The following is a 14233-nucleotide window of genomic DNA, read 5'->3' as shown; positions in this document are numbered from 1 at the left end:
CACGTGCATCAGTGAGCCTTGGTCGCCCATGACCCTGTCTTTGACCTGTTTTTTTTCCTTCCTTGGACCACTTTTAATAGATACTGACCACTGCAGACCGGGAACACCCCACAACAGCTGCAGGTTTGGAGATGCTCTGATCCAGTCGTCTAGCCATCACAATTTGTCCCTTGTCAAATTCGCTCAAATTGTCACGCTGCCCATTCTTCCTGCTTCTAACACATCAACTTTGAGGACAAAAATGTTCACTTGCTGCCTAATATATTCCACTCCACCCTGACAGGAGCCATGATAACCAGATAATCAGTGTTATTCACTTTAGTGGTCATAATGTTATGGCTGATCTGTGTATATTGTTTTAGTTAATAGAGCTACGTAGTTATCAAATGCACTCCTCATGGCCAGAAATAAACTCTTTGTGTCATTCATCTTCTCACTAAGATAGATGGTGGTTTTTTTCACATCAAAAATATTCTGTATCTTTCCTGATGAAGCACATTACCTGAGTTTCACAATCTGCTCCGCATTCCCTCATCCTCTCTTTTTCTCATCCTCAGTACTCTGCATTGCTCTCTGTCTCCAGCCCCTGCTCTCTTCTCCCAGGCCATGTACTTTCCTTCAGCTCCCCAGACCTGAAGCTGTCTGCCAGATAACCTGCCTGCCCCGACCCATCTACACACCTGTTCCCACTTCTCCCATCAGCCCTGCAGTCAGCTGCTCTACTCTGCCCACTCCTCACCTGCAGCTGATCCCCTTATGATACGATGCCATGCTTCATGCTTTTGCTTTCTAGCCTTTGTAACCTGTCTGTACCTTGTTTCTTGGAACCCCATTATCTGTTTCTAGATTTATATTTAGTCTCTTATAATAATAATAATAATAATAATAATAATAATAAATTAACAACGTTAATTCTGTTGATTTCTAATGTGAGAAGTAATACTTGAGATTAGAAACCAAGTTTTGAGGTAGTTTAAGTAGCTTTAAGGTTGTTAAAATTACCTTATTCATTTTATTTATTTATTAATTGTCATATTCACTATATTCTACATCAGCTTGTTCCAACTCTTCTATGAAATTATACTGTACTGTACAGTAAACTTTATGATGTTTGCATTGAGTAAAATATTCAAATAATTTGATTTTTTTTTTTTTTCTTTTTCAAAATTCTGTAATGTATCTCAACTGGAATTGTGTTTGGCTGTGCAGTTTTAATGTGTAAAGGCTGGTCACTGCTTCTTAAAGGGTTAAATTATTTTTTATTAGGTTAGGTTTATTAGGTTTTCTGGAAAGAGAAAAATTGCCCCTGCAATAATTTGACTTGACAGTGATTACTATTAGCTGCAGGAGCTTTCAGAGATATTTGGTGGACCCTTGCATGCTTTTGTGTCTGATTTTCCTTCAAACTTTGAACTACTAAACACACCTTCTCCTGAGACCACTACTTAAGTCTCACTCACTGACTTACTGGTGTTCGATTTGAAAGTTGAGGTGTCCACTGAACCAGTCGTTGAAGGAGGACTTCTCAATATTACAGGTGGCTTGTAACTAAAGTATGGATGAGACAAAAGATGAGTTAATAATCAGCAACTACAGTTGAAAGCAGTCAGGGTGTTTCATAATAAACCAGGTACCTGCATGGTCAGCCAGTCATGGTGCTTCTCGTGGTCGATGTCCATCGGCAGATGATTCATCTGAGTCACCCACACAAACCAGTGACTCTCCAAAAACCTGTCAATCATAACAATAGAACAGTGAATAATGCGTTACACCGTGAGATACAGGTGGTAAAAATGTGGTATCACTTCCTGATAAGACATACTTTATAACAGGTTATAAAATAAGTTATATAACAAGTTAAACCTAGTGAGTTTATTTAAAGGTCTAGTGTGTAACATTTAGGAAGATCTATCTGGAATATAACATTCATAGGTATGTTTTCATTAGTGTATAATCACCTGAATATAAGAGGAAGGTTTGGGGAAGCATGTTTTAAGAAATGTGCGTACAAGTTGGACCCTTTTAAATTTAGAATCCACCTTTAATAAAAGTGCTGCAGAGCATCCAGCTCAAAAATCATTCATTAATAATTTAAAAAGAACATTTACAACTCTCCAGTGATCCATAAGTTACAACATAGAAACACCAAATAAAGTATCTCTTATAAGGAAGTCTTACCAAAAAACGTTTTGAGTTAATATTCTTTCAGGTGATTTACCTGACGAAACTGATGAGCGCCAACGAGCCAAACAGGCCATACAAGGGTACATAACAGCACAGGTAGCGAAGGTAGTAAGACATAGACCAAGCCAGATCCTTCACAAGACAAGATGGTTAATATGATTCATATATCTCTGTTATTAAGAATCCTGACCCCCTGAAACTCATCTCTTATCTTTACTTGTGCAACATTTTCACTGTAATGTTTGTATTATTTCAGGTCTGTAAGTTGAAACAATAATAGAACTATTATCCTACATGTAACGTGACATATCAAACAAAAAAATCTAAAAATAAATGGAACTGTACCACACAGAAAACAGGATCTTACCACCCAGTCATGGCGGGAAATCATGGTGCGTATAATCTGAATGTGAAAGTAAACTGGAATGAGCAGCGGTGGTCCAACTAAAAGAGAAAAAGGCAACAATTATTTCTGTAAAGTTTTCACAGTTTCATTCTTTTAAAGTGACTCCAAGAAAACGTACCAAGAAGGAAGTACTGGTGTTGGTGATGATAGGGCATATATTTGATCTTCTTTATGCCATACTGTAACAGAGATGAATACAGAGTTAGAATGAGCAGCTGGTGAGAGATTAAATAGTATATCATACTGGATGTTTATGGGCTGTTTCATACATATCAGCTTTGTGCTACTTGCCTCTACTGGTTGAGTGGCTCCAACTACGAAGATGTGCAACATGTTGACATCTGGGTCCTTACTGAAGATGTTGGGTTTAGCATGATGCTGGAAATGCCGATGATTCCACCAGTTGGCAGAGGCTCCCTTAAGAAAACAATCTTTTTAATATCTATGTAAAATTTCCAGAGAGGAAATAGGCTGAGAATATTTATATATATATCGAGAATACAAATTACCTTTAGATGACCGATGACAAACTTGTGCAACATGTGATTCCAGCTGGACTTCTTGAAGACAGACAGGTGGCCAAAGTCGTGCTGCAGCCATCCAGCCTGCGACTACAGAAGAAGCATTTAGATGATTTGTTTGCAGCAGAATTTGACTTATAGTTCGTCAAGAGATAATGATGCTCCGGTCACCTGAGCAGTTGCCAGCATGATCGAGCACAAAAACGTCAGAGTCCAGCTGGTTCCCCAGAGCCAGATGATGAGCCAGGCGAGGGCCTCCAACAGCAGGATGTGACCCAGGTGGAGGCAGAAGAACAAAGGCCGAGCTTTAAACAGACCCTCGCTCTCCGCCTGCGCGCGTAAAGTGTGGAAATCCTGCATAATTGCTGCCTGAGAGCAGAAAGGCAGAAAAACAAACGTCCTGTAAAGCTGAAAAGATGATGCATGATGTGACATTTGCCAGTTTTGGGGGGGTGTATGAAACATGGATGATCTAATAGCTTTTAAGGATGTGCAGCAGCAGAGTTTGTGTTACAGAAAAGAACAAGAGTTTGACTTATTTAACAGCTAATGAAACACGAGTGTCCAGAATCTCAGATGTGCTTGAACAATGTAAGACTCATGAATAACAAAACAGATCTGTTAATGATTTGACCCCGCTCCTTCTCCTCAGGTGTTTCTGGACATGGCATCCATCCTGTTGACTTACACTTAAGCTGCTACGTAATGTGAAGTTTTATTTGAAGAATCTGAGACAGATCTCACATTTTTGTTTTGGTCCTGGCTGGGCTCTGTCGCTGCCAGCTCTCCAATCAGCAGGGGCTTCAGAAACTTTTGCACAAACTTTAAATCGGGATGAAAAGCAGTGAATGCCTCCTGGAATGCAGAAATGACAAAGCCTGTCAGGGATGCAGTCAATAAAAAGCTATGTACATGTATCAGTGGAGGAAGAAGCACAGAATACAAATCAAAATACAGTCCTGCATTCAACATGTATCATGTCCTGAATATATTGTATGAAAAACATCCTTGCAAGCTGTGTTATCCATAGATATATGATAGGATGGAGAGGGACTCATTAATATGAAGGAGGATTGGGAAAGGCTTTGAGGGGTGGTCAGATGATAAATAGGACAAGAAATAAGCCTACTTTTTTCAGACTTTTCTCTAATATTTAAATTTTGTTTTTTAAATATTGGATAATTTGTCCTCTTTGGTGGAATTTGTGACAACTTCTGAAATGTGACAAAGGTCACCAATCTTAGTTTAAGATTAAATCAGCAGACTCCTTGAATCACAAGCCAGAAATGCTGATTTAAACAGTGTTTTCGATTTATCTGATCTGTAGACAAAAACGTAATGAAGTACAATATATTCTTCTGAAATGTGGAGCAGAAGCATCAAGTGGCAGGTGATATAGGGAATATTCAAGAACCTCAAAATCATATTTAGGTTCAGATGTGAGTTAGTCATATTAGACCATTGATATTTATTAACACCAAAACAACAAAAGCTACTTATGTTGTCAGGAAATGTGTTAATAATATATTTATTTTCAAGAATATAATAACTTAAAAGCCATATTACCGTGGCATCCTCTCCAGCATAGTGGCTGATGACACGATGCCCTCCTGGGTGCCTTTTGGCCCACTGGGTTATGTTATAAACCTTTCGATCAATGACCAGCCACTGGTCGTTCCTGTTGCAGTGGCTCTGCACCTCCTCCCAGGTGTAAACACCACCAGCTCGCCTGCTGCCCGACTCTCCTGGCTCCGTCAGTTGGCCTCCACCTCCCATCCTCACTGCTGTCTCTGGCCTGGATCCACCTGTACCCTACACTAAAAAGATCCAGCCAGCCACAAGTTTGACACCTGGATGTGGGAAAGGTCTGTTAACACCCCTCTGACAGTCTGCAGCTGCAGATTGTGCAGAGGGAGCAGCATTCAGAGGAAGAGGGTTTTAACCTATTGCTCCCTTTACTAAAAAACACCCAACTGAACACAAGTGAAGTAAGACAAAGAGCAGAGCAACACCTTCACTAATAATAGATGATGAAATCCGACAACCAGGAAGCTGTTTGCTGAAACAGGGCGGATTTTCACATATGGAGTTGGCATCGTTTGTCTGTATCGACATTAAGCACGACTGTAGCCTAAATGCACATCCCCAGACAGTTAAATCATCTATATTTAGCCTGTCAGTGCGTTAGAGACTATTCATTTCTATAGCAGCCCGTGTAAGCAGTCGCAGTCCATCATAATGTGAAAAATAGGACACGCAGCAGAGATGTCAAAGCACAAAGAGTCTATCGAATAACGTTTATCGCCTGTGAATCGATTAATTCAACACTAATCGCACATAATAACGGGGTGGGAGGCTGCCCAGCCTACAGGCCCGCTGCATGAAGATAAAGAAATATTTCAGACTTACAATATTCAGATTGTGGCTACTCTCCTCGGGGTTCAGACACATTAACACACCGGCTCACTTTATGCGCTCCCGTTCCGTTCACATCCATTTTCAACCGTAAACATCCCCAAATTCATCCTCTGTCCTCCTCAATATGTCCACGGACTCATTCACCCACTCATTCAGTACGAATTCCAAGCCGATCATTCGAGGGTTTCTGGGCCAATCGGCGTACAGTATATCCTAGACCACTGGCTGATGTGCAATAGGCTCAATAAACAGCTCATCTGAATATTACAGAGTCGTCTGTGCGCTCAGACGGAAAGAGTCTGCGGGAGCGCGTCGCTTTTTACTCTTTCCTCCATTATACACAGTCCGAAGAGAAATACTCTGACCCAGCAACACCACAGTGTGAAAAAACAAACGCTGTTACAAGTGAAAGCATTCGTAAAATGAAATAAAATTTTAAGTAGGCTTGGCATCACAATAGATACCAAAAGTGAGTAAGTACTCATTGGACAGTTTCAGAAAAATAGATATTATAGCCTATCACTGGATTATAATGAGTGCATTAATGTCACTTTAATGGTGCAGCTGGTAAAGGTTTAATTTATAATAATACATCATCATTTATTAATGTATAATGTAAAATATATGTAGTGGACCAGAGCATAAAGAAAGTAGCATAAAATGGAAATATTCAAGTAAAGTACGTTAAAAATGTACTTAGTTGGATTACACACATACAATGTTACTGGGCATTATCATTGTGGCCTACAATAGGTATGGTCGTAGTTGTAGTTCACTTTATATTCTCTTAATTTTATTGTAGTTATTTTAATTACTTATGGCTCTTTTTCTTGCATTGATGTTTATTACCTACCTCATCATGATTTATGCTACTTGGTTTCCACAACATCTATCTATCTATCTATCTATGAATTGCATTTTAGTGGGGTTTGTTATCTATCTATCTATCTATCTATCTATCTATGTATCTATCTATCTATCTATCTATCTAGGTTTAGGTTTGCTGGTGTAATCTTCTCTTCTCCAGTCCAATACCTGATATTAGCAGCCTGGCATACAGCAGTAGTTACAGTTATATAAACAGTGGTTTAGGATTAGTTTGAGGTGGCAAAATAAAGGCAAATCCGTCCATTTTTCATTGACTTGCCTGTTTTCATTGTCAACGTTTGCTGTCCTCACTCATAGTGAACATTTACTAACTGGTAAATTAAGTGCTTGATTACACACTAATGAAAACATAGCTATGAATATTATATTCCATTACTGCCAATAGATTCTCCTTAATGTTACACATTCACCTTGAAGGCAGGCCAGCTCACCTCTATCCAGGTTCAGCAGTACCTGTTTAATGAATTTAAAATGCACTACGGGTACTCCAGGTACAGTTCATAAATTAGGCCAGACCCGAGGCACATTACCTGAGGGGAGTTAATCCACGCCAATATGTTCCCTGCTTTTGATGGGTTCAGGTGAAGAGGAGCCAGGTCTTGGGCCACCGCTTCCTGAAGGCTGGGGACTCCAACAGGAATTTATTTGAAGGCATTCTCATCATTAATATCCAAACAGAGTGTGAGGGATGAGATAGAAAGACAGACTATAGGGAAGGGAGATACGAGGGATTTGTTTGTACGATCTGGAATCACTGAGTATTAATAGCATAAAAAAGTCAAATAAAATAACCCCACAATGACCAGAGGCCTCAGTGAGACAGGGAAGATGATTTCTGTTGGCACTGTAATCTGAAAGGTAGAGAAATACAGAAAAATGGTCTAAATTAACTTAATCATAACTTCAGTCCCCCCAACAACAACAACAATAACAAAACAAAATATACCCACCTTCGTCTGTCGCAGTAAGAAGACAACAGGTGTTACCAATGATATTAATTAAGGTCCCGCTCCATTCAGGTCAAACAGAGTCAGGATGCTGCTATTGTGCGTGTTGGCTCACTGGAAAGGCTCATCATTGATAACACCTGTGTTCACCCTATTATTTCATGTCAAAATGGCCGCTGTTCTTTTTTAATATCTCTTCTTAAAATGTTGTTTGACTCCAGGTACCATAGTGACCAGTAAACACAGAGTCAGCATGGTCATCTGTTGCCATCTCTTAAAATCATAAATGTTTTTATTTTTCACAGCTGAAAATAATGAGATTGGCAAGTTTAGTATACCATCTCATGATTAAAAACACAATACTCCTAACATTATATTATGAAAGTGGTCCTTCCACCAGCAGATGGCGCAGATGTGTTCCTTTAATCAGACACCTTCCTTGTCCTCATTTAACCCTGAGGATGCAACAGCAGATATCATTACAGTCTTGTGTTTCATCCAGAAAATTCATCCAATAGTGTCATATAACACATATATTATATTTCATTATTAATGATCTGCTTTTGGTACAAGATGAAAAAAAAGACCATTAATGTCCACAGTTGATGTTGTTTTCATTTGGTTTTGTTTGTCCGTATGTTTCCGACGCTGTTTGGGTCACGCAGTGCTTCATCTGCATTCAACACGTTCACCTCAGCAGTCACATCCATTCGCCGCCTGAGGTCTCTGTCTGCCTGTCTGTCCGTCTGTCTCTCTGCTGCTGCTTACAGTCCATTGTGTCATTTTTCAGGGTCGTTTCAAATGCAATGCAGAAATTTGCAAATCAGCTCTTTTGGTCCTCAGCATATCAGACAGGATTATCCTCAAGCAGCGTGCAGCCTGTCTCCCTGTTTGTCCGCTTCTTCTGCCACAGCTCATCAGGCTGACAGAAGCGCTGCACATCTGACCCCAGCAGCTTTTCCAGGCTTTTCTTCAGTATCACAAGCCACAAAACAGGCCGTCAATCATAAAACCTGTCTGCTATTGTCAGGTATTCAATAAAGTCAGAGGTGGAAGAGTGAGTGGGTATATTTAGGACATTTTTAAGATATTGGTATGCCTACTTAAAGTTATAATCTGTAACATTTCTGCATTCAAATGTCGATAAACATTAAACCTTGTTTATGTTATATATGTTGTTGAGTTGTGTACTTACATTATCCCTAGTATTTCCAACAATGTTCAAACACAGAGAAATCTGTAATTTCATTCAGGTAACAGTGCATTTCACCGTTCGTCTATCAATAGCGTCCTATCCCCTTTTGTGCATGTATTAGTGTTGTGCTTGTCTGCCAGAAGCTGTCATACGTTGACTTTTCATCCAGTTTTAAGCAACATTTTTATGATACACCTTTTAGATCTTGGTTGTTTTTAACTATATATTTTAATCAGATGAAGGATTTTAGTCATCAGACGTTTGGAAGTTATCACAGAAACAAGCTGAGCTAAAGTTAGCAGAAGCTCGGCTGGCAGGCCCTCCAGGATGTCCTTTATCCCAGTTTTAAGGCAAAACCACTTTATTCAGAGTTTTTACCGGTTAAATACATATTGCTGCTGGTGGTCTACTACACAATGTCAGAAGTATTCAGAAATATTGCTGAAGTAATATAGCAATTAAAAATCAAAGTACTGAAGAATAAAATGGAAATTACAAGGTAAAGTAGAGGACCTTAAAATTGGTCTTTGAGTAAATGTATTACTCTACTCTCAGTATGCAGTTGTAATGGAGTATTTTACATCGTTGTTAGTATGAGAGGATGTGAACATTTCTCCACTGGATAAAGTTAGCTGGTGCTGTACTGCTGTTGTCCTTTTATTTAAAACTTGCTCTGGGCTCATCCAAGTTTTGGAGCTATTTTGAGCCACAGTGTATGCATGTATTTTAGTCGTGTCACATTCATTTCAATCTGAACTGCATTTTAGTGGGTTTAGCGTCTATCTATCTATCTATCTATCTATCTATCTATCTATCTGAAAGCAAAACTTTTACTTGGCTAATAGCACTTGGTAAGACTTTAGCACCACATTTATCTCACTATTTGCAGATCAAGAATTAAACAATCATTAAAATGCTTCAATAAAACTATAAAAATATGTTAAAATACTCTTTATCCTACTAGTTAAAGCATCAATAATTCTTACATTGGTCTGACGTTGAGCACTGTTAGAAACAGTTATTTCTGTTTTTTTTACGTCTGTTCTGTGTCAAAGCCAAACGTCACACAAAGGCTGTCGTCACAGCTTTTTAATTGGTCTATAAAAACCTGCTGAAGCTAATGTCTGTAGTGTTTGATACAAACCAGCACTGGAGTTACCATCTTTGGAAAGTCCAGGAGACTGTGTGAGGATTACTGGTCTTTTACAATGTAATATTTATGATTATGAATTTAGAGGAGTGGAAGAAGAATTAAGATCCTTTACTTAAACACAACAATACTACAATACAAAATAATCTGTTACTCTGTCCTGGATGTTACTTCAATATGTTATCAGTAAAATGCAGTAATATACACAGTATTATAATGGCTCCTGTTAGTGTTATATGGATTATTTACTGGTGTTTTTGCTGTATTTTATTGTTGGTTGGGGTGGATTTTTTTCAGATTTTTAATTGACACTAGACCATGGTTACATGGCATGTACAATAATGATACAACAATGACACACAGCAGGAATATTATGCAAAACATAAATGTTCTCAAGTAGTACTGTAACACTTATTATATCTGTCTGTAATAGAATCACCTTTAGCACTGTAGACAGTTTAAATACCTACTTTTCCTTGTATACTCTGATTCTCTCTTGGATGACCTTTGCTAGAAAAGGTTTGTGATATTTTAGAAAACTCTTATGATTTGTAAATTAAAACTAGGAAAGAAGCACAATATGTTCCTCTGAGACAGGAGTGCCCAAACCTTTTCCCTTGGTGCCAAAACTGAAACTTACAGGTGTATTATTAAGATGCAAAATGTGTCACATGTCACTCTGCCTGCTGTGCTCAGAATAGGAAACATGATTCAGATTTAGGGATCCTACATATTGTAGAATATTTTTAATATACTTTTTAATTTTTATTTTTATTACACTGGAAACACCTGGTGGCCAAGTTAAACCTCATGGTTCACAATGGCTCACCTATGCACAAACTCTTTGCACAAACTACACCTTGCAAATTGCACGTTTTAATTATACGCTGTTTAAAATATTTTGCATACAGTTCTACTGCTTACTGCATATAGTGTACATATTTTTCCTTACAGTCTTATATTTTCTATTATATCTTTATAATATTTTATTGTATTATTCTTTATTGTACTTTTACACTAATTTACATTTTGCACTACATTCCCCTATGCTGCTGTGTCTAACTTGAATTTCTCCTGCAGGGAATCAATAAAGGAACATTTGGGCAGCCCTGCTCTGAGATGATGAGGAGTAAAAGTACCATCACATGGAAATATTCAGGTAAAGTAAAAGTAGACCATACCTCAAAATTAAATACAGTATTTGAGTATTTGTACTTAGTTACTTTCCATCGGTGTTATTATATATATATTTTGATATTAGTGCAAACATCACAGCACATTAAATGGTCACTTCTTTGTTTTAAAAACACGTGTCGAAAAAAAAAAACCGCCAGCGATAGGAGAGAGAGGTTTGGGGTTGTTTTTGGTAGACTACTTCTAACACACACACACACACACACACAGACAGCCACTGACCATGTGATGTGAATGCCCCCTGTTCCGGTTACAGCGGGAGGGAGGAGGGAGGCAGCAGTTCAATGTAAACCTTCTCACTGATGGAGAGAAAGCGGACAACATCAGGAGTCACTCAGTCAGTCCGCGCTGCAATTTCTCAAAATGTTACATTTCTTACCCCCGAGCGGATTATAACTCCGGGAGACCTCGGCCTCTAATGTGGAGCAGCTGCATTAACTAGTGGACAGACTTCCATTAACTCGCTTTTTCTTTGCCGGCGGCCAGGTCACCGAGCTGCGCGCACTGTGCGCTTATCCACCGACACCCGGCAGGAAGAGGGCCAGCAAACTGACTATTTAGTGCCTTAGTGCCACTTTTCCCCCCCCGTTCTGATAGAGAGACCTGATCACGTGAGCAGGTGACCTCGAAGCTGTTGTCTGTCTCTTAAAAAGCCTCGAGGAAGTTAAAGAGGAGAGGAAACGGTAAGGACTGCAAGATTTCAGTTTCAGCTACAAAATTCAGCTCTACTTTGTTGAGCTCATCAACCAGCAGCACTATTACTATTATTATTACTACTACTATTACTATTACTACTACTATTACTATTACTATTATTACTACTACTATCATTACTATTACTCTACAGTTTGTTAGATATTTTCTGCTGGTGTTTTCTGATCAAGCGGTAGATGAAGGGACGAACAGACACCTGACAGACTGCTGTGGCATGGCTGCAAGAGCGTTAATTGGCTGGGACCATGATGCTTTTTGGAGCAAGTGGGTTCAACCACGATTCAGCTCCCAGAAAGAGGGTTAACTTGTCACAGACACTACCTCGTCAAATGACTCTGTCCTGACTCACATAGGAGTCAGGGGCTGCAGGCCACGACATGGGCAACTCCTCTAGGAAGGGAGAGGCAGAAGGAGAGGAAGAGGAAGGGGGGATGGATGGCGAGGAGGCAGAAATGACCAAAAAGAAGAAAGAAGAGGAGGAAGAGGTGGAGGACGAGCTTCCGCTTGGGGTGGAGGAGTTATTTGAGAGTGGCGACCCCGTGCTGGACTTGAGCTACCGTAAGTTTAAGCGGTTACCTTCACGTGTTTGTGGACTGATGCATCTGGAGAAGCTGTACGTTTGTGGAAACAGCCTGCGTACTCTGCCCGACAGCATCTCCCAGCTGCAAGGCCTGCGGATACTCGCCCTCGACTTCAACAAGATGGAAGACGTCCCTCCGGCCGTCTGCCAGCTCACTAACCTCACTCGCCTCTACCTGGGCAGCAACCGGCTGATGACCCTCCCCCCTGACCTGAGGAACCTGAAGAGTCTGCGCTGCCTTTGGATGGAAAGCAACTACTTCCAGAGATTCCCACGGGAGCTCTACGACCTGCCCAACCTCAAGTCCCTTCAGATTGGGGACAACCGGCTGAAGACGCTGCCCGCTGATCTCTGGCGTATGGAGGCTTTGAGGGGATTATGGCTTTACGGGAACCGCTTTGATACCTTCCCCAAAGTCCTGCTGCGCATGGAGAACTTGGAGATACTTGACCTGGACCGCAACAAGATATCAGAGTTTCCCAGCCTGAAGCGACTCAGAGCACTGCGCCTGTTCTCTTACGATCACAACCCAGTGGACTCCCCTCCCAAAGTGGGTGAGGAGGTGCTCGTGGTTGGGGAAGGTGCTCTAGAGTTCTTGGAGGCGCGTGAGGCCAGGAACGAGAGGCGACGAAAGGCTGCAGAGGAAGAGGCCGAAGAGTTGGCTCTGGCAGGGGAGGAGCCGGTGATTCATGGCATCCTGAAGAACAGCAGCTCCAACTCGAAACAAGCAGCGAACGAATCTTCTGTGACTTTAGGGGACGTGGACTTCAAAGAGGAAGAGGCAAAAGAGGAGGAGGAGGAAGAGGAGGAGGATGGGGAGCTGCCAGTCACTGAGTATGACGGAGATGAGCTTGAATATGACGAGGAGGGGGTTGAATATGAGACGGAGGAGCTGATATGTGAGGGAGAGGGGTTCGAGTATGAGGGAGAGGAGCTGGAGTATGAGAGGGCACAGATGGACTATGAGTACGAGGAGCTGGAGGACACGGGGAGACAAGATGAAGGTGCATGAAAAACCCCTCATACATCCAGACTCAGATGATCTGCAGGCAGGTAGAGGAGGTGGGCGACAGAGGGGTGGGACATTCTTAGCTGTGCTGCTAATTCCTAATCTATTGTTAACTGTGAAAATAAACAAGCATTGAGGCATTATGATGAACTTTAAACTGACAGCACATGTGATATCTCAATCAACTGCAAATAACCACATTAGAGCAGGACTCAGGTGGAGAGCGTGTGTGTGTGTGTGTGTGTGTGTGTGTGTGTGTGTGTGTATGGCTGTTTTCTGAGTGTACACAGGAGACCAAGTCTTCCATTATTAAATATTTAACTCAGCTGATGAAGTCAGTGTCAATCATTTATGGAAAAATATGTCTTAATTGGGAACCAGTGAGAGCAGCAGCTAATGTTTACATGACTGACACACTGTAGTATTTCCACACATCATGGCCAGTGTCTGTTTTATGTGCCTGCCAGTGCACCTCGGCTCGCCTCATTGCTATTTTTATAAACCGAGACTGGTGCGCATGTAAATGTGTGTATTGGATCTAGATTTACAAAATATTTATGACACGCTAAACACAACCCCCCAGCCCTTGTCAGTGTTGTGTAAGCAGTCCTGTGAGTGTCAGTGCCAAGAAAGAGAGGGAGACAAGGAGGATTATTAGAGGGATGAATAGCTGGGGTGCCTCACCATAAAAGGTAAGTCCATAGGGGGGCTCCAAACATGAAATAGACTCACTAAAAAGTCAAGCAGGAGATTTTTTATTTTTTTTAAAAACCCTGAAGCCCCCTGCAGGTCCGAGACTCAGGTCCGTTGTGACCTCTGTACTCCCTTTTGTCTGTGAGTACACCTTTTCTACCTCTGTCTCTCGCATGAAGCGGCCCGGCCCTTGTTCTCCTCTCATCTCTGCACTCATTATTCATGTGGGGCTCGTATGTAATCCAATCCTTTTTCCCTCCACGTATCTTTTTCTCACATCTCATTGAAAGAGTGAAATATTTATCCCCAATGCTGAAATATTTATGCTCGTACT

The 14233-nt window shown here is 40.8% G+C and overlaps 2 protein-coding genes across 3 annotated transcripts in view; one reads left to right on the top strand and one right to left on the bottom strand.

The window, feature by feature from the left end:
- The window catches only part of fads2 (fatty acid desaturase 2), a 6943-nt gene extending 1183 nt beyond the window's left edge, over positions 1-5760 (bottom strand). The window contains exons 1-11 of one of the 2 annotated variants that reach the window (XM_035665556.1): positions 5521-5760; positions 4678-4928; positions 3856-3966; positions 3283-3480; positions 3100-3201; positions 2882-3007; positions 2709-2769; positions 2552-2628; positions 2219-2316; positions 1635-1731; positions 1469-1548 (exon numbers count right to left, since the gene is read on the bottom strand). In XM_035665556.1, the coding sequence (XP_035521449.1) occupies positions 1469-1548; positions 1635-1731; positions 2219-2316; positions 2552-2628; positions 2709-2769; positions 2882-3007; positions 3100-3201; positions 3283-3480; positions 3856-3966; positions 4678-4887 (1160 nt within the window). In that variant the 5' untranslated portion in view covers positions 4888-4928; positions 5521-5760. Of the gene's footprint in view, positions 1-1468; positions 1549-1634; positions 1732-2218; positions 2317-2551; positions 2629-2708; positions 2770-2881; positions 3008-3099; positions 3202-3282; positions 3481-3855; positions 3967-4677; positions 4962-5520 lie in introns of both variants that reach the window. The other variant, XM_035665555.1, reaches the window with a different exon arrangement.
- Positions 5761-11860: 6100 nt separating this feature from the next.
- Positions 11861-13241, top strand: LOC118330803 (leucine-rich repeat-containing protein 10B). Its single transcript, XM_035665485.1, has one exon. It carries the CDS (start codon positions 11995-11997, stop codon positions 13207-13209), a length of 1215 nt encoding a protein of 404 aa, XP_035521378.1. The 5' UTR covers positions 11861-11994; the 3' UTR covers positions 13210-13241.
- Positions 13242-14233: the final 992 nt, after the last annotated feature.

This window comes from Morone saxatilis, unplaced genomic scaffold, assembly GCF_004916995.1.
Source record: "Morone saxatilis isolate NCDOM2014 unplaced genomic scaffold, NCSU_SB_2.0 Contig2, whole genome shotgun sequence".
NCBI classification, from domain to species: Eukaryota; Metazoa; Chordata; class Actinopteri; family Moronidae; genus Morone; species Morone saxatilis.
Note: the sequence above shows the minus strand (reverse complement) of the source record. Positions and strands in the feature narration are given on the sequence as shown.